This window comes from Prinia subflava, chromosome 6 (genome assembly GCF_021018805.1).
Source record: "Prinia subflava isolate CZ2003 ecotype Zambia chromosome 6, Cam_Psub_1.2, whole genome shotgun sequence".
In the NCBI taxonomy this organism is placed as follows: domain Eukaryota; kingdom Metazoa; phylum Chordata; class Aves; order Passeriformes; family Cisticolidae; genus Prinia; species Prinia subflava.
The window spans coordinates 3,157,286-3,175,994 of NC_086252.1; the positions used below are offsets into that span (position 1 = coordinate 3,157,286).

The window sequence follows — 18,709 nt, forward strand, 5'->3', positions numbered from 1 at the left end:
TTACAGAACTAAAAGGTAATTTTCTATAACAAAGAGTTTTAAACTATTTTTTTTTCTGAAGCCAGCACTCAGACCTATTGGTATAATTCTTTTTAACAGTTCTTTTCAGGGCCCCTGTCTCTTTGGCAATGTTTCCATTTCTTTCTGAGGGTTTAAGACTCCCTCCACAGCCTCACCATGGCAGGCCCAACATGCAAAGTCCTCACTCCTAAATGTACGAGTCACTGTTGTGCCACACACTGGGTACTGCTACAACACCCATTCCTCCCGGGCTGCAACATGGGACTTTTTAACCCTGATGGACCTGCTAGCACACCAAGGGAGCAAACACTGCCTTTGGGTTAAAATGGGAGAGGTAAACCCGCCAGAAAAATATTTTTGAGGTGCTTTCACTGATGCCTGAGGATGAATTTCAGTATTTCTATACATGGGTGGAAGTGACAGATTCTGTCTGTTTGTAGCATTCCCCCCAAAAAAGTTAAAAGTGTTACTGCCTTCCACTATGTGGTGCTACCACAGGAGAGGAAGAACCAGGTCTTCCAGAGTAGGGAGAATTGAGGTTTCACTCAACTGAGTGTTGGATTGTTTTTGTTTCAGCATTTTTCATCTGAATAGTTTTAGCAAAATATTGTTTCTTCAGAACTTTTAGTGACCTGTGCCATTTGCATCTGCTTGCCTTCATGCTGCAGCATTACAGGAGATTGTATTCACTCTTAGGCCCTCAAATTCACCACTTCAAACCAATTCTGCCCTCTGCTGTGTATATTTAAGTGATATATAGGAATTCCTGCAGAGGCATTAAAGGCCTATTAAACTGGCTGTTGCATAAACTGATGCATTTCCTACATGATGCAGTTGTCCTGATACCTGGAAAGGTTTCACAGTGCTCTGATACATCGAGTACCATCCACCTAAGGATCTCCATACTCTGTGAACTCCACAGAAGATTAGTATCTATATTCTCTAACCAGGTGTGTTAAACCACTTCTCATCTGTCTCCGCATCTGGAGAGGAACTTCTGGGGAGGAGACTTGTTACTTACCTGTACAGAGCACCAAGAACAACCCTGATTTCCCCTGCCACACCTTGAGTTGAGCTCTGTCACCAGCCAAAGGCATTTGCTGCTGCTCTGCTTTGGCTGCAGTAACCCAGCCTCAGTGGGTTACTCAGATCTGCAGCAGCTGAGCTGTCACATTGCAAACTGATCACAAGTCACATCATGAACTCAGTTTTGCTATTAGCCTTTTAAATATACTTGCAAGGGCAGGGGGAACCCCCAAACCAGGTTAAGTATTTTCTAAGGTGACAGAGAATCAGTAACAAACTAACAGCAGAATCAGCTTTTCAAAACTTTAATCCCTCCCCCTAGTTCTGCATTCTTTTGGAAAGAGAAGCTGCTAGAAAATTTTTGGCCAGAGGACCTCAAAATTTTTTTTCCAAGAATATTTAATCCACAAAGCTTCAACTTGCAGTATAAAAAAATTAAGATGTCTCTTTAGAAGGCTGATATCCAACTGTAGTCCATTTTTCTTATTTTTCGTAGCTCTTTTTCCTGGGATTTAGACGGTTTACATGTTATCTCTCCTAATAATTCCATATGGCCTGTATCTTCTTGTTCTGTTGCTGTGACATCTTCCTCATCTGAATCATCATCTGCTTTTTCACTTTCCATTTCTACTTCATCAGCAACTTCTTCAGCACTGGAAGATGGTTGGAAACAACCCAATTAATAGTTACTCTCACATACTACAGTACTATAGGGGAGAAGTTATCATGCAAACAACTAAGTAAACAAGATTTTATATATATCCTGTTTTTTTCATTTCAATCTACCTTAAAACTACTATACTTCTCTTGCTGTCTCAATTTCAAGCTATTTTTCAAATAGCTCTCCTCTAAATAAACCTAAAATAGTTTTCTTTCTCGAAATACAGAACATAACTGCAGAGCAGGCAGGTCAGCATTATGACAAATGTTACACCACTGCAGTGTAAACATTGGATCAGAAACATTGGATATATTGGTAGATGAGACAGTCTTCAAGATGACCATTCTTTTTCAAATCCGGAAAAGGTCACTTGGTCTTAAAAAACGGGTACAATGCCTAGAACATTACTAGGAAAGAAAAACCCCTTTGGTTGTTTTTTTTTCTCTAATCATAGAGAGGTGTTTAAAGTGGCTGTTCCCTTTTGAGTTCAGGAGTTTTAAGCCTGTGCTGAAGTAAACAGCACAATTTCAACAAATTATATCGAACTGCTATGATTTAAAATGCACTAATTAATTGTATTAATTCAAGTGTCTTGTATAAATATTCCAGATCTATTAAGAGTGAACTGCATGGCAAAACAGTACTGGTCTTCTAAAAATCATTAGTTCTAATACAAACTATTTATCACTCAAAAAATCTAAGTGGAGAAGCACACAGTAATATCACAGTGCCAAGGAAAACAGAAGCATTTAATGTTCATAATATATCCACTGTATCATAGATACACTATACAGTGATAAATTGTGGTCCATCTTCAGGGGCCCAGTGCTGCATGCCCTTCCATGTAGCTTTAAATGCACAGCCACAGTAATCCCCACTGTCAAAGTACAAGCTCTGCAAGTGCAAATATTTACACAGGTCACCGAACTCTCACAATCTCCAGGCCTGAAACTAGATGCAAGTTCCCATGTGTTCGATTTCTGTCAGTGTTTTGTGGATGTTTTGTTGTGCCATGCAGTCAGAGATCTCGCAGCAGGGGCCAGCACAAGGTGGCAGAAGCCAGGACACTGCTGCTGTGGCAGAGCCCAGAGCACACTCAGGAGCTGTGGTCGTTTCTGGGGAAACTCTGGCCCTGTGAACCACCTGCTCACCCGTCCAGCAAATCCACACCAACACCTCATTCCAAGGACAGCTTTTCATCCCTGCCTGGCAGAGTTCAGTGAAACACTTTAAAGAATTGATTACACAAAAATGCAACTGTTGAACTGGTTTAAGTGTCAAGATATTAATCCCAGTGTAAGACTACTGCCATAATCCCTGTGCCTGCATTCCTTTTTAGCAGCATATATTGATCCCAAAGGAGAAAGCTACAATTTTAAGTACCTATCAAACTACTCCAATTAATTGGAATTAATGCACTGTAAGCCAAACTTAGATGTGCTTACAGTATACACTTCTATTTTGTAGCTTAATTAGAAATGACATTCGAGTTCTAAACAAATTCTTAAGATCAAGCTTTTAACTTCCTGGTGTATCTAGAAACTGAAACCAAAAAATTATGCAGCACATCACAGTAATTTCAAATAAAGTTGAGAATCTAATATTTAACCAAAAATAGCACTAAAAAGCCATTAAATCCCTGGAATAAAATTAAGTTCACAGAGAACATCTGAGTGTAAAAGGCACCATTTTGTGTATAAGCATGTTATGCAAAAATAACAGCAACAAAAGAGCCAGTACACTAAACAGCCAGACCATTACCACACTGAAGTATTCTACTAACTTACTGAATAGATAAAGGAGGTTGGAAAACTGCTTTTACACTCTGAACAAAGACATACATAATTTAAAATAACTCTGATAACTAAGGAGAGCTCTTGAAGTTTTCTTACCTTTTGCTCTCTTTGGAGATGAGCAGTGAGTTAATAAATATAGTGCAGAGGAAGGAGGCAGATGGCAAAACGTGTGCTGGAGTGTGCAAAAGCTGCAAAGATAAAACAGAAGCTTTATGAAAGATTTTGTTTGTCGTGATTTTGCTCGTACATTTACTGTAATTACTCCTACCTCTTTGACAGCAGGTGAAGCTTGCTCCTGCTTATTATGAACAACTGGTTTTCCAAGGTCTATATCCTCCTGAGCTTGCTGATGTCTGTGCTTTCCCAACAGCAAACTAAATGGTGTCACAGGAATACTTTCTTCTACTGCCAGCTTGAAAAAATACAATAGAATTTCAGTGTCACAAAGCTATCTTCTTTTAAGTTACCAAATTCAGAATAAAGCCAGGTTAGAAAAGTCTACACTCAAATTTAACTCAACTGAGCTATGTGGTTCTTTGTACTCATTCTCTGTCAGGTGTCTGCAGAGAACCCTGCACAGAGGGTTGCAAAACTCTCCAGAATCTGAACCCAAGAACACCAGATTTTAATTTACTGATCTACCTATTAACTCCAAGTATGGAAGGTGGTGCAAGTGCCAGAAAACCAAAGGATGGGGTTTTCTGATTCCACTTAGAATCTAAAGATCATTTATACTCCAGCGTCATCTGCAGAGAGATTCAGTTCTGTCATGGCAATCAAAACATGGCGCCTTGACTTCTGGCATTTTCCTGTATCAATATACATTAATCTGAACACCAAATTATTTTCCCACCCTCCAAAGAAATTGATTGCTTATGCTCACATTGCCACAGCATTCTGCATTAGAAAGACACTAACTTTGATCTATCTTATCAAACCAACCAAATCAATCAAATGCTGCTGTTTCAGTGAGAATGAAACACTTGTTCAACATGAATTTAAATAAAACAAAGAACCAAATTCCCAGACTACCTCTCCACAGAAATACATATTGGAATGCAGTTCTGGAACTCCTTCTCACTTGTAAGTCACAACTGACTGACAACTGTTCATCCCCATTAGAAAGCACAGTTCAGACCACACTCAAAGCTCCAAGTGTTACAGAAACCAAGATAGGGAAAGAACTTACTCAAACATTTTGCTTCATTTATGTAACCTGTAGTAAAGTTCTTTTTTTCCCCCAGGGGAAATGGAGAGTAGCTTACTGATAGTTTTAAAAATATTTTTACAAACAGCCCTTCTTGACAAAATATAAGCAAACCCAGATTACTGTCCCTTCTGCTAAGTGCCTCTGACTCCAGGTAAGGATCTGGTGTGCATTTTCATGACAAAAGGAAATTTCAATATGACAAAATGACCACCATCAGAGTTTTGAACTGCTCTGTCCATCTGAGTCAGAACTTCTATGAGAGGTACCTGTTTGCTTGATGGCGTGAGCCTTTCTTCCAGAGACTTTGTGCTAAGTGTCATTAGCTCCTAAAATACAGAAGGATGTAGCACAGTTATCAGATGAGAAACTGCTTTCCATATTTCCATACCTCACCTACAGAAGCTTCCAACTGGCCCAAGAGCTTTTATCAGCCAAGCAGAAGAGGCAAAACCATCTCTTCCTCTCTATTTTGCAAAGAAACTTAAGAGAAGCAACAATGAACCTAGAGGTTCCAGGGACTTTTTGGGAAAACAAATAAAAAACCCCACCCCCCCAATACAGAAATTACAGGGAAGCTGAATATAACATGGAACATTTAAATAATCAGCAACAATTCATACAGCTTCTAGGTGCTTGCTTAAGTTAAACAGCATAGGCAATATTCCCAAGTTATCAAGTGTCTTGTATCAATGAGGCAGCATAAACTGTTCATAGTAGAAAACCAGGAAATAATTTTGAGCTTACACTGTTTTGGCAGTTGAAAGCTTTCAATAAAGCACAGCTTACAATGACTTGACATTGAAAAAAGGAACTCCTGCGCTCATAAGCAGAGCTCTAAATTCAGATCAATCCATTTTAAAGAAAACAGTTTTTCCCCAGGAACCACCTACCAATTACTATTCCTTACTTGTGTATCCGTAAGAAAAAACAGTTGGGATTTTCTTAGCCAAAGGTATTTTTCTGAGCTTATCATTTCAGGTTCATCCCTTGGAACAAAGGCAGCAAGCAGGATCTTTTCTTTACAAAGATTTCTCTGGATGTAGATTGGCCGTGGCTCATTTGGTTTAAACACAAACACTGCAAAACCAAGAATATCTTCTCTTTAAATCAGGAAATTCTTATGCTCCTGGCCAGCTGTCAAAGCCCTGAATATCACAGCCAGGAAGGCTGGACAGGATTGTCTCCAAGCACCAGTTTACAGGAATATAACTGCATAATTTTACTCAGGAATAGAAAGGACCTTTCATAATACTCCAGTCCAGATGACATACTTGGTAATTAACATTTCTGCAGAAGGAGTTTTCTTAATGTCAGAGCTCTAAAATGTAGCTGCAGTTCTGTATTTACAAAAAGGGTCAAGGACATTTGAGACCCTCACCCAGAAAGCATGGTTTATCTTGAGATACATCCCGTGCCTGAAACTAACTGCTGGAAGAAAATGTAACACACTTTATTTGAATGCTGCTGTCAGATATGGCTGTTTCCACAGGTGCAAGTACACACTGAAATCCCTCTTGCAGCTTTCATGGTCTGAATTCTAAGAAAACCTTTTCTAGAAATTGTACTTCCCCAGTTTTAAATTCTGCTGATTATGACTGGTCAAAGAAGGCTTTGTACTTACAGCTGGACTCTTTGGAGAGCCATGAGACTGCAGCAATATGTTCAGAAAGGGGATCAGGTTGCAGAACTACAACGTTGAGGTGGGCACTCCACTCCACTGAAAAGCAAGCACAGAAAGAGCCAGAGGTGAAAAGGAGCCAAACAAAAGGTCAAACAAACAACACACAGGGCCTTAGCTGCTGGAAGAGGCAGCTCCACTCACTCCCTGGTGAATAAAAACACACAAATGGTACCAACTCCTACTCAAGTGTAAGAAACACTACCTACACTGGGCTGTCGTTCACCTAACTTGAAATTATTCTGCACGCACAAAGCACATGCACATGGACAGGATACTATCCTAAGTATGGAAGTCATCCCACTTCCACAGGGCATTTTGTAGTGTGTAAATCTGGAGTGGAACTAGAATTATTTCAAGGTTTCACAGTAATTTCAAGTATTAAATTACTCTAGCACACATTCAAGCTGATCTTACATGCACAAGTGAGCAGGTTCCAGCAACACAGAAAGCCGTAATCAGTGGCACCAATAAGGTATTTGGAACATGTTAGTCTCCCAAAGCAGATTTTCCTACAGAAGTAAAAAGTCAAAACAAATTAGTCACCTTCAGAGTTCATCTTTGTTTCTCTATATGTAGCAATTACTCACAAGTCACAAAAACCATTCAGTTATGATTTAGTTTTAATATATAAATCCAAAGTTTGCTTTTTGCATTCACCTCTAGTGGCATGAAACTCCCCACAAACTATCTGATAAGTCTGATGATTTAAAGTATGCATAAATATGTAAAGATTACATGTTTTTCTACAGCATTCCAGTAGAGAGGAGGGATTTAAAACTCTTATATAAATTAGATCCATACATAATTGTAAGTGTTCACATTGGGATGGGAAAATAATTTAATGTTTAAAGAAGCCCTACTATTATTTATAAACTAGAATGAGAGTAGTTGAACAAGGGTTATCATAAACTGCTCCAGTTGAAAAAAGCATGTGATTTAATTTCTCAGTCTCTTGTTTGCGAAAAACAGAACAGTCTTATGACTTCTCATGATAAAAGACTTTCAAAAAAGCTAGTAAGGGACAGAATTTGTATATTCAAGCATAGCTCTTGGAAATTATGCAAGTAACACAGTAATCCATTATATTCCTAGAGTAATTTATTTCCTTTCAATATAAAAAATAGTAAAGATTGTAAGAGGAGACAGCTGGCCCGGGAAAAGCTTGCCACTGCACCAAGCCAGTGGCTCACGTGCCTCCTACAATTTTCCTGCACACCAGTTTCAGAATAACATTTCTCAATTCTTATCTTAGACAACCAATATAAAACACACTTCATCACACAAAAGAAAAGCTTACAAACATACACACAACACATGGAAGGGAGAAACCTCTGTATACTTTGTGTCAAGGGTCTTTAAAATATTGTGACCATACAATGTTGGTGTCTTTTATCATGACAGCATACAATGGAGCATTGCTGGGATAGTCTGCCAGGAAAACATGGATTTTCAAACAGAGCTTAGAGAGGATCAAGATATGTATTTCATAATACAGATAAGGTTATATAAAGGCATTAAAGGCATTATTGATATAATTATATCAATAAACCATAAAGGCATTATGGTTTATATAATAAACCATAATGCCTTTATGGCTTATTGATATAATTTCCATTTGCATGTATGCATACATGGATAGAGAACCAACTTCTTGTATTTACACTTTTCCAAGACTTTGATTCACCCCTGGATTAATGGGGAAAAGGGAAGGGCTATCAATACACTACTTGTGTGCTCCATGACAGAGATTTAAGGATGGGAGGGGCAGGAGACATAAGCAAGTAAGAAGGAACTGCAATGCTCAATCTTATTTTTAACAGTATTTTTAACCAACCACCTAAAAGACATTTTAGTCTTTTTTATATATGAATTTAGGACTGAGAAATTCAAAGTTTATGTGTATATGTTTATGAACGTATACGAGGTCTAGGACTGCTATGAATTGATTCTTTTTTGAAAGTTCAAACAAGTCATAAAAGAGCAGATGAAAAACATACCTTATATTTCCAGGTGGATGGCAAAACGTGCACTTAAGATCCCAAGTAAGTGAATCCCACACAGTGACAGTTTCTTCAAAGCTAACAGCAAGCAAAGAGCCATCCTCTGAGAAGCAGCAGTTTGTAGCTTGGTAGTTGTGGTAGCTGCCTACAAAGTCACAGCTCCAGCTCACACTCTGGTGTTCTGTGTTGAATGAACAAGCCAGTTAATTCAAGTCTATACATGAAGAAAGAAGAATTCAATTATTATTGCAATATAGGCTCAAGAGCAAGGCAGTTTTCTTTCACAATTTTTGAAGAGTACACAAAGTCTGTAATTGGAGAAACAGCTGGTAAGGTTTTCATTTCTCCTCAGTTTTGCATTTCAACAGTGAACCTTGAGACTGACATGGTACAACAGTCATGCTTAGTTTGCCAACTCCATTAACTGTGCTCTTAAAGAGGCAGAGGTTATTGTTTTATTGTTCTGAAAAATTGTTCTATTGTAGCTCTAGCAAGAACACACGAGCATTACTCAAAATCTCACCACAGCGTGCATTTGAGTCCAAAAAGCTCATGGTTCAGAAGATTTGAGGATCACCAAGTGACCCACCGGCATGCTTCCTTGTGTTGGCTCATATAACACTGCATTTTGCTAGGACACCACCCTCACTGTCAATAGTTACCAGAAAATAAACTGGAGTGAAGTGATGTACTTACCACATTAACATACATTTCCCAGTATAAAATAATTCCTACAGCATGCTTTTGAAACATTTGAGTGGGATGAGGAAAAAAGGGAAAAATCACCCTATGCTAAGACACCTTTATATAATAGCTAAGTTGATGATTAAAAGACCTGCCTGTTAAAAAAAACCAACCAAACAAAAAAAACCACCCTGAAACCATTGTGTACTCCCAGCTGCATGGCACCATCTAGGGGCCCGGCAGGAGACCTGCTGCATTTAACACATACCAGAGCCGACTCAAGTGAGGAGCTCCTTGGTAAACTAGTATTTGCTGCAGAGAAGGCACAGCATTGTCAAACCTTTCTGCGTGGGCATTCCTACTGTGCCCCACTGGGCAAATGCACCCAGCAGTCACCACTAATTGGTACTTTCACATAGGCCACGAAACAGAACCCTGTAGTCACTTGAACTACAAACACCCTGATGAGGCCAGTAAGCACAAACAAAACTATTTTGTGAAAGGACAAAAAAACAAAATTAAGTTTCATCCCCAACTGACACTATACTCAAGATCAAAGTATCTGCTCATTAAGTTATGATTTAGCCTCGGAATAATTTATGAAAAAAAGCAAAACCAAACACTCTTTTTCAGATACCATTGAGGGGGTTACTATTAATACAGTAAAACAACACAAGGTTTTGTCTGTCTTCTCATCAGCAGCCGCAGCTGAGGAGCTTGGAAAGAGAAAGTTTGGCAAAATTTGCCAAGTGGAAACCCTGGGAGCTCAAAAGTACTTTTGAACATGTTCTCACCGGCCTGTGAAAAGACAAACAGATTACTAAACTGCAGGCAGTTCAGCAGGACCACTATCACAGCTGCTTAGGAACATGAAATGACAAGACATCCAAGCAGCAGGAAAGTGCCACTTCACTTAGGTGTGCCTGACACTGTAATAACATTTAAGTAAAAGGACATTAATATGTTGGAAATCTTTTGTATTTCCTGTCCAAAGGCATACAGAACACTCAATAAACATACACAGATGGTCTGTTTGAAAGAAGTGAACACCAGCATGTCTTTCAAGAGGCTAAATTTGGTTATTAAAAGTATCTCAGAAATACCTAAATACCCATTCTGTGATTACCTAAATACCCATTCTGTGATTACCTAAATACCCATTCTGTGATGTTCAAATACCTAAAGGAAAGGAAGCTTGCTAAAGAAATGAACTCTGAAGTGGTGGATCTGTAGCATTGCAAAGTCAGCTCAAACAGAGTAACACATTTCTGTATCTTGCTCCTTTGCGCAGGAGACTCAAATGAAAAGCCAACCCAGGACTGACAAAAATCCATTTTCTCAGCATGGAAAAATCATTATCACCAACAGCTCCTTAACGAATGAGCACAGGCTGCCATTTCCTTCTGCAGCAGCTTGCCAAGCTCTTAGGCTATTTCAGGAACCTCCACACCCAACTAATACTGTGGAACTACAGCAGAACTCCATCACAGGAGGTTCAGGAGAACACACTACTTCATGCAGCAGCAGAGGCAGATCAATGCAGGGGACTAAGCAAATGAAAGTAGGATCCTAATTTCTACAGCATGACTTCAAATGTCACTGTAGGTCCTTTCCAACTCAGATTATTCTTATGGATCTATGTTACAAGGTGCAAGTAAGAGTAAGTTGTATTTTAGCCACGCTTACCTTCTGGATCAATGTCTTCTACCATCACCCAAACTTTAAACACACAGTCTCTGCCAGTTGTTACCAGTATGAGAGAGTCATCTCCCAGTTCATCCATGTCACGAAAGCACATGTCTGTGATGTGGTTGTCATGGGGTGTGTTTATTCTGGTGTTCAGCTGAAAGCTATAGGAAAAGAAAACAGAAGCTTGCCACTCTATTTAATGTGGAACTTGGGGAAGACTTCAGTTCAAGTTGATTCTGGAATGGGCAGGGAGAAGAGCAATCAAATGAATTTCTGATTAAGACAGCTAAATGGTATTAACAGATCAGGTTTCCCTAATGGCTTACAGTAGCCCAGCACCAAGAATTATCACTAGGCAAGCAGCTCTCAAATACTCAGCCTGACCCTGAGCAGTCTTCCAGTACCTAGAAATCAGTCATGTAGTTGATCTGTGTAGTAGCTTTCTTTTGCCTTGTTTCTTTAAGAAAATAACAACTCGTAGTCCAAATGTAATTTTTTTAACAGATGCATATGTTAGCTAAAGACAAAGACCAACAATAAAATGATAATCTTCTGCACCTTCTGGAGAAGGACTCACCAATTAATGGTGGATTACACAGAAGTGGGAAAACTGTATAAGCTACAGACCCATTCTGTCAGGTCCATGATTTTTAATACCAAGAAAATATGTCAATTCAAGTCCCATGGTTACAACAGACTCTGATTACTGTAAGTAAAATAGACCCAGAGCAATTATTCCCTACGTGTATTCAGTGCAACTCTGAGCTCTGCTGCAGATGCCGTAGAGTGCACAGAAACTCCCCAGATCTGGAAAAACTCTGCCTTTGCAAGACAACGTCTGTGCAGGGATTTGTGTGCCTGCCAGCTGTTAGGCCAGCTGTTATCATTACCTTTGTGCTTCCTCATGGTAGAACCAGAGCTTGAGCTGCAGCTCGGGGTCAGTCACTTCCTCACTCTCCTCCACGGTGGCCAGCCAGGTGCCCCGAGCGCTGAACGCGACCTTCACCAGGTCCGACTGCTTCAGGCCCGCCTCGTGGATGTACTGGCGCTGCACGATGTCCAGCTGCAAAGCAAGGCCACAGGGGGTTTAAAATTCAGGTGGAGCTGCAAGAGGTACCATGAAACCACGGAGAAAGGATGCTCTGAGGGCTCCAGTCAGACCTGACTGGGCTGTGGCACAAAGAAGTACAGCAACATATGGGGAAAGCAGAATTAGGGCATGTGCATTCCACAATGAAGCGAAGTATAGGAAAGAATGAAAAATAATTTGAAGGTGTTTTACCCACAAACTTTTAACATTTAACAGGACAGCACACTGTTTTAAAGTACTTTTTTCAGTATCAGTGTTTAGATTTGCTTAGCAAGGGACGTTATAGATAAAGCCAAGAAAATCTCAGCCTGGAATGCAGCCTTGTGGGATAGCTGTAATTTTTTTTTTCCCATTTGCCATGTTAAGTCTTCAAAAATTCTGATGCACAAGTTACTTCACTGAGTAAATTAAAGTTTTGGTACAAGTCCATCCAACTTACACTGAACAACTGTTGATCACTCTGGAGGGAATAGAACTGCAAGTGGCCTGGCTCTCCATTCAGGACCAAAGCTTTGGTTCTAGGATCAACCACGAGGCCAGTCTTGATATCCCTACCTGAAAACAAAAATCAGGTGACAAATGACCAAAGCTACCAAGTGACACATTCCACTCTCTAAGTGGAAGATGAATTTTACTGCACTTACTTTTGATTAGCCCTTGAATACTTCTGGAAAACCTTAGGTTGCTGTTGATTATTGTAATTCCTGAAAGAGAAATCAGACCAAGTCTTGCAAAGTGCACACATCTCATGGTGGGAAAGAGACTGTGATGATCTGTACGGTAAATGTATCTTTTCTCAGTTTATGACACCAAGCTGGAAAGCCAAGTTACAGCAGGCACCAGGCAAATTCACAGAACTGATCAAAGAGCAAAAGAACAAGCATCTGTTTTTTCAGCTCACTAATGAAATTTTTTGTAGTTCTTAGTTAATTCATCCAAAATCAACAAAATAAAGCCCACACAGATCTGCATTTCCACTGAAGTGACACTTGGCTGTGTTTTGGCTTACTGTTGTCTGTGTGCAGGGTGCAGCAGAGAGCGCCGTCAGAGGACATGGAGATGCACTCGATAGGAGACCCCAAACGAGGCAGGAAATCCTTCTGGCACGAAGATTCACCGTGCCACTGGACTAGAACAGATTCAACTCCACCACTCAGCAACCTGGTCCCTTTTCCAGCAAAAAAATACAGTTAAAAGGTTTTGCTTAAAAAGAAATAAAATCAGCAGCCTGTATCTTTACAATGACAGACAGATGTGAGTTTCTCACAACTTTTTAAACTGTCACAAGTAAACAATTATATCATGCCTGGGCAATACACACAGACGTGCTTCTCATTATCCCCTGATAAATTGCTAGAGAAACTTTGACTAAGTAACAAGAATTTGTGTCTACAGTGAAATTTAAGCAATGCTTTGAGAGTAGTAGATCCCATCACTTTCTGAATCAGCTGGGTACTTGTGTTAGGATATGGCTGAATTGTTCTATTTCTGTGAGAAGTACTTTGCAGTAGCAAATACCTTAAGGAGAGTAGTTCAGATCACACAATTTAGATAAAAGTGTAGGACTTCTGACAGCAGGTTTGAGCTCAGACAAGACTGGCTGGTTTTATTTGGATGCAAGTAAAACTGGCAAGAATTCATCAGTATTATTAAAGAAACAGAAGGGAGGAAGAGTGGAGGCGATGGAGGAGAGAAAAGGGGTTAGATTTTTCTTTCTACCATAAAAGGCAGATATCTGACATTATAAATGCCAATCAAAATGCATATAAAAAAATGTAACAACTCCTTTCATTTTTATTTCAGATGCTTCCTGGATATACTTAAAATTCTAGAAATTAGCTTGTTAGTAAGGGGACAGACTTGAAGCTTCTAGAGATTCTCCCTTGTCTGCTGCAACACTTCAAATTTGAGAAGGTTTTCTTTGTTCAATGGAGATTTTTTTGGGTTTTTTGGTAGGGTTTTTTTTATTGCTTTGTTTTGGTTTTTATTTTTCTTTTACTCACCCTCCACAGAAAAAGCCAGATCCATGACAATATCATGATGCCAGTGCAGTGTGGAATATGTGTACTCTTTCCTGTGGTGGAAATTCCTCCTGTGTGGGGAGGACCAAAACAATTCTTTACTCTCAACAACAGAGTAAACAAAAGGAAATACTGAATTGAATCAATGACATCATCCTGTCCTCTAACTTCTAGACTAGTTTATCCTACACTCAAGTCAGGCAGGAGGGAAGGAACCACACTATGTATTTTCAAAACCCTCCTGGTCCACACCTCACATCTTAGATGTAACTGAGCAACTCAGTCCTGGAAGCAACTTAACCATGTAACATTTTTAATCATGTACTCCACTGGTGTGCTCTCCTTAGGACTCTACTTGCCCATGAAGAGTTATTTCAGCTGCTCTAGCATTACCTTTTATACCTCAGTTTAGATTCAATGGAGCATAATTTAACACAGGCATTTTTTCCACTTGTCATGTACACTGTCAGCACTGTAGGTCCCCTGCTCACTCTGACTTGTGAAAATGGCAATGCTAAGGACAAATTAGACTGCTTTGCTCAGGTTTGACTCAATTCCTACAGTCAGAGGAGTTTATGGGATAGCATAACCAGTTAACCAAAATGCACATACCAGAGGCGAATCTTCCCATCAGCATGGCCAGTTGCAATGCAATCCTCTGTAGGATGGCACACGACACAGCTGAAGTGATTGTCTCCTCCTTTTGTCTTCATTGTACTTAAAGAAAACCTTCAAAAGTTAAGAAAGGAACTTTAATTGTAAGAGGTTGGTTTTTCTCAAAAAAAAAATCTTCAAAAGGATCAGCTAGTGCACATAAAAATAATTCTGATTAGCAAAATTAAACATTTTCAAGTTGTTATGGTTGCATGCACTCTCAAAAAATAGTGAGAGACTTATTTTCCTCTTGATTTCCTTAATTCTTCATCTTCAATCAAGCTGGGTTTTTGCTTCTGTCTTTCTCTCCCTCTTTCCTTTTCTCCTGCTTCCCTCCTGCTGCCTGGGCCCTGCCCAAACTGTCACTTGTTTCAGGTCAGCATCAACTTAAGTCTTTAACTAAAAAAAAATACATTCCTGAACTGCAAAGGTAAGGTACCACTGCCACTGATCTGCTCACTGTTCCCTTCTACAGGAAGCTTCTTATACAGTGACTACATCCCCTCCAGCAGAAAACCAAATGCAAGATCATGTGTGCACACATCACGAGTTAAAAACATTTAAGATATATCAGACTGAACCAACATCAATTTTCATTCTCATTCTTACCTGTTCAACAGTTTCCGTTTGAAAAAATAAACTTGGAGAGTCACATCCTTCACTGATACCACATATGCACCCTATTAAAGTAAAGCCATTTAGGACATACACATTATGTTTTCACACAAGAAAAGATCAAGCACACTTCACTACAAAGTACTTTACACTGGAGACAACATATAAGGGGGTGTTAAGAAAATACTTTCCCATTCTAAGTGTCAAAGTTTCTTTTTTGTTTTTTTAATATTAAAGAAAGCATAGTTCTTACACTGATTCATTTACTCTCAGTTTTGTTTCAGTACTGCTGTGCTTTGTATAAAGGTCTAAACAGCATAGAGTTCATTTGAGAGGAAAAAAACCCCACCCAACCAACACCCCAGAGAAGAAAACAACCCAAAGGTGAACATACTTCTCTTCCAAACGCAATGTGCTTCATTGATGCACTCACACCATCCAGAACCACTGAGAGCTCCTTGCCTTCCAGATCCTGACCTGCTCCTTTTGTCAGCTTAAGTGAGACCAGCTGGTACGAATCTGACCAAAGAAAAAATCTGTCTAAAACCAACAGCAGTGCTGAAGAACGAGGACCAGGCAGTGGGGATCAGTGCAAGTGTAAGCAGAATCCAAGGGAAGCTGCCCAGTATTTGCTCTTGCTCTGAAGTAGCAATACATTCATTATAGTACACAGTAAGGCCGAGCCGTATTTATTGCAGACAAAATCCCATTAAAAATACCTAGGCATGCTGTGAATAGGACAAGTCCATTTATGGCAGTGCTGCCTACGGTGGGAGAATCATCTCCAGCACTCACACCCAACTTCAGTGGTACAACCCATGCCCTGGTGAGCACTGCTCAAAGATGAACTGCATCTCTGAGACCACATCCGTGCAGTGCATGATTCAAAAGCAAAGACAAGCACTCTTCTAGACAAGTACTGGAATGATAAATGTCACAGAATGAGAATGAAAGAGGCACAAAATGCAGGACTACAGACATCCACCACAGGATTTAAAAAATATTTCACAATTAACATATTAAAGCCCATTGTGGCAGCACACTGCTCACTGCTGGGACAGTAGCACAGACACAGAATGACTGAGGTGACATGGATGATGCTACTTGTACTGTACCTCGTTCACCCTTCTTTGGAATGACAACAAACACCGAGTCCTCAGCACAAGCAAGTGTGTACAGTGCCAGAAGTTTGGATCCTACAGTGAAAGTCTGAAGAAAAAAAGAGAAGGAAACCAATAATTACTACATTTGTGTGTTTGTCTTTAAAATAAGACTAACACACAAATGTTAATTAATACACTACCTTTAAAATAAGGTAGTATATTAATTAAAAATCTCCGTTTTAAGACAAATACACCTTTACTCTCTGAAGGACTAATACAAATTTTACAATAGTACTAATAAAATATGAGACATTGGATTTATTGAAAAGCCTCAAGACACCTTATCCCTAATGCAAAGCAGAAGGCACACCCAGATGTGGGCATTCAGCAGAAAATGTGAGCAAGAGTAAGCAGCCCACATTTTCAAGCCATGGGATCAATTCCTATTGGTGTATCCCAAACCGCAGTAGATAGAAAAGTCAGTATGTCAGTACATGTCCCATCTTCTTCCCCAAAATGATCTGCATCACCATCACACATTCTATTACTGCCATAATTAAATCAGGTTTAGGTTGTTAATACAAACACCTATCTAGTTTTTGACATGTTCTCAACAGAAATCACTCAACATACTTTAATAAGAATCCCATCCATGAAGTCCCAGAGCTTAATGGTGCCATCAAGAGAGGAAGAATAGAGCTGAAGAAAAAAAAAACCAAAAACAACTATGTAAGTAATAGCAATTTATCAAAGCCAGATTCTACATACAATCACAACTGTGATTCCAGGTGCCTGAATCATAAAAAACACAGGACAGAGAGCAGCTCTGTGCAGCCTTCAAATAAAGTGCAAACACAACACTATTACTCAAGTTCAAAATGTACATTGTCACCAAGAGTGAATGCATAGATACTCGCCGTGTGAACATCTAATTCTGCACAGCTAATATGCAGATCAGTTCCTCTGGGTAAAAAACTCCTGTTTATATCCAGACACCAAAAAAGCCCAAGGAGACCAGGAGCAGGGAGGGCAGAGCAGGAGCAGGGAGGGCAGAGCAGGAGCAGGGAGGGCAGAGCAGGAGCAGGGAGGGCAGAGCAGGAGCAGGGAGGGCAGAGCAGGAGCAGGGAGGGCAGAGCAGGAGCAGGGAGGGCAGAGCAGGAGCAGGGAGGGCAGAGCAGGAGCAGGGAGGGCAGAGCAGGAGCAGGGAGGGCAGAGCAGGAGCAGGGAGGGCAGAGCAGGAGCAGGGAGGGCAGAGCAGGAGCAGGGAGGGCAGACCAGGAGCAGGGAGGGCAGACCAGGAGCAGAGGGAGCCACTGGGCAAGTTAAAGGGATTTAGTCACATCTGCATCAGCAGATACAGAACACCAACCACAGTATTTCTGATTTTCTCACACGCTTCTTTTACCCTTTCAATCAAAGAAGAGGAAATTTTGCTGTATTTCCGTTTTGTTGTCATTCATTCAGCAGTGCGATCCACATGACATCTCACGTTTATGTTTGTAGGAAACTGGCACATCGCCACCCCGCTTGTCAGATTTCAGCGAAACATCAGCTCGAGGATGCCCTGATCAGTCCCAGCCCCGTCCCGACCTCCGGCCGGCCCCGGGACAGCCCCCGCGGTGGCACCTAAGGGCCAGGGGCACCCCCGGCCACCCCAGCCAGACCTCCCCCGCAAACCTGCATGTGGTTGTGTGGGTTGAGCTGGATGCCGGTCACCAGGTCGGCGTGGCCGCCCATGAGCCGCAGGATCTCCTCGGTGCTCACGCTGTACACCTTCACGAAGTCCCCCGAGGCGCACAGCAGGTACCTGCAGGGGGGAAACGCCGTTAGCCCGGCCGAAGGGTCCCGGGCGCCCCGCGGCAGCCGCAGGCCGCGGGGACACTGGCGGGCAGAGCCCCGCTCGGAGCTCCGGAGCACCCCCCGAGCGCGGCAGCCCCGGCTCCCGCCCCACTTGCTTGGAGTCGGCGGAGAACACGGCCCTGGCGCCGCGCAGGGCGCTGCCCCCGCACCGCACCACGCGGAGCGAGCCCGGCGCCACCATCTTGTCCCGCCGCCACCCGCGCGCCGGCCCCGCCCCGCCCCGCGCTGATTGGCCCCGCCGCCGCCGCGCGCCGCGGGCGGGCTGCGCGCGCGCCCCCTCACGGAGACACTGGAGCGGCGCAGGAGGGGAACGGCGCCAAGGCCACCCCGGGCATCACCCGCAGCGTGACATCCCGTGCCGCGTCCAGACTGTCCCAAACACCGCCAGGGACGGTGACTCCGCCACCTCCCTGGGCAGACCCTTCCAACCACTCTTCCTGTGCAGAAATTCTCCTTACTGTCCAACCTGAACCTCCGCTGGCACAGCTTCAGACTGTGTCCTCCCGTCGGTTTCCTGGGAGCAGAGCACGCCCCTCACCTGGCCACAGGCTCCTGCCAGGTAGTTTGTGCAGGGGCGCTCCGCCCTCCATTAGTGCCC

At 41.7% G+C, this 18,709-nt stretch overlaps 1 protein-coding gene across 1 annotated transcript; it reads right to left on the reverse strand.

The window, feature by feature from the left end:
* Positions 1–1,336: 1,336 nt before the first annotated feature.
* On the reverse strand, positions 1,337–18,360 carry WDR75 (WD repeat domain 75). The gene is made up of 21 exons (XM_063399916.1): positions 18,207–18,360; positions 17,929–18,058; positions 16,885–16,950; positions 16,264–16,357; positions 15,543–15,667; positions 15,143–15,213; positions 14,492–14,608; positions 13,862–13,950; positions 12,868–13,026; positions 12,503–12,562; positions 12,298–12,413; positions 11,659–11,831; positions 10,766–10,929; positions 8,393–8,576; positions 6,810–6,904; positions 6,336–6,431; positions 5,622–5,791; positions 4,981–5,040; positions 3,773–3,916; positions 3,601–3,692; positions 1,337–1,700 (listed from the first exon to the last, which is right to left on the reverse strand). The coding sequence occupies exons 1-21, from the start codon at positions 18,290–18,292 to the stop codon at positions 1,496–1,498; spliced, it is 2,496 nt and encodes an 831-aa protein (XP_063255986.1). The 5' UTR covers positions 18,293–18,360; the 3' UTR covers positions 1,337–1,495.
* Positions 18,361–18,709: the final 349 nt, after the last annotated feature.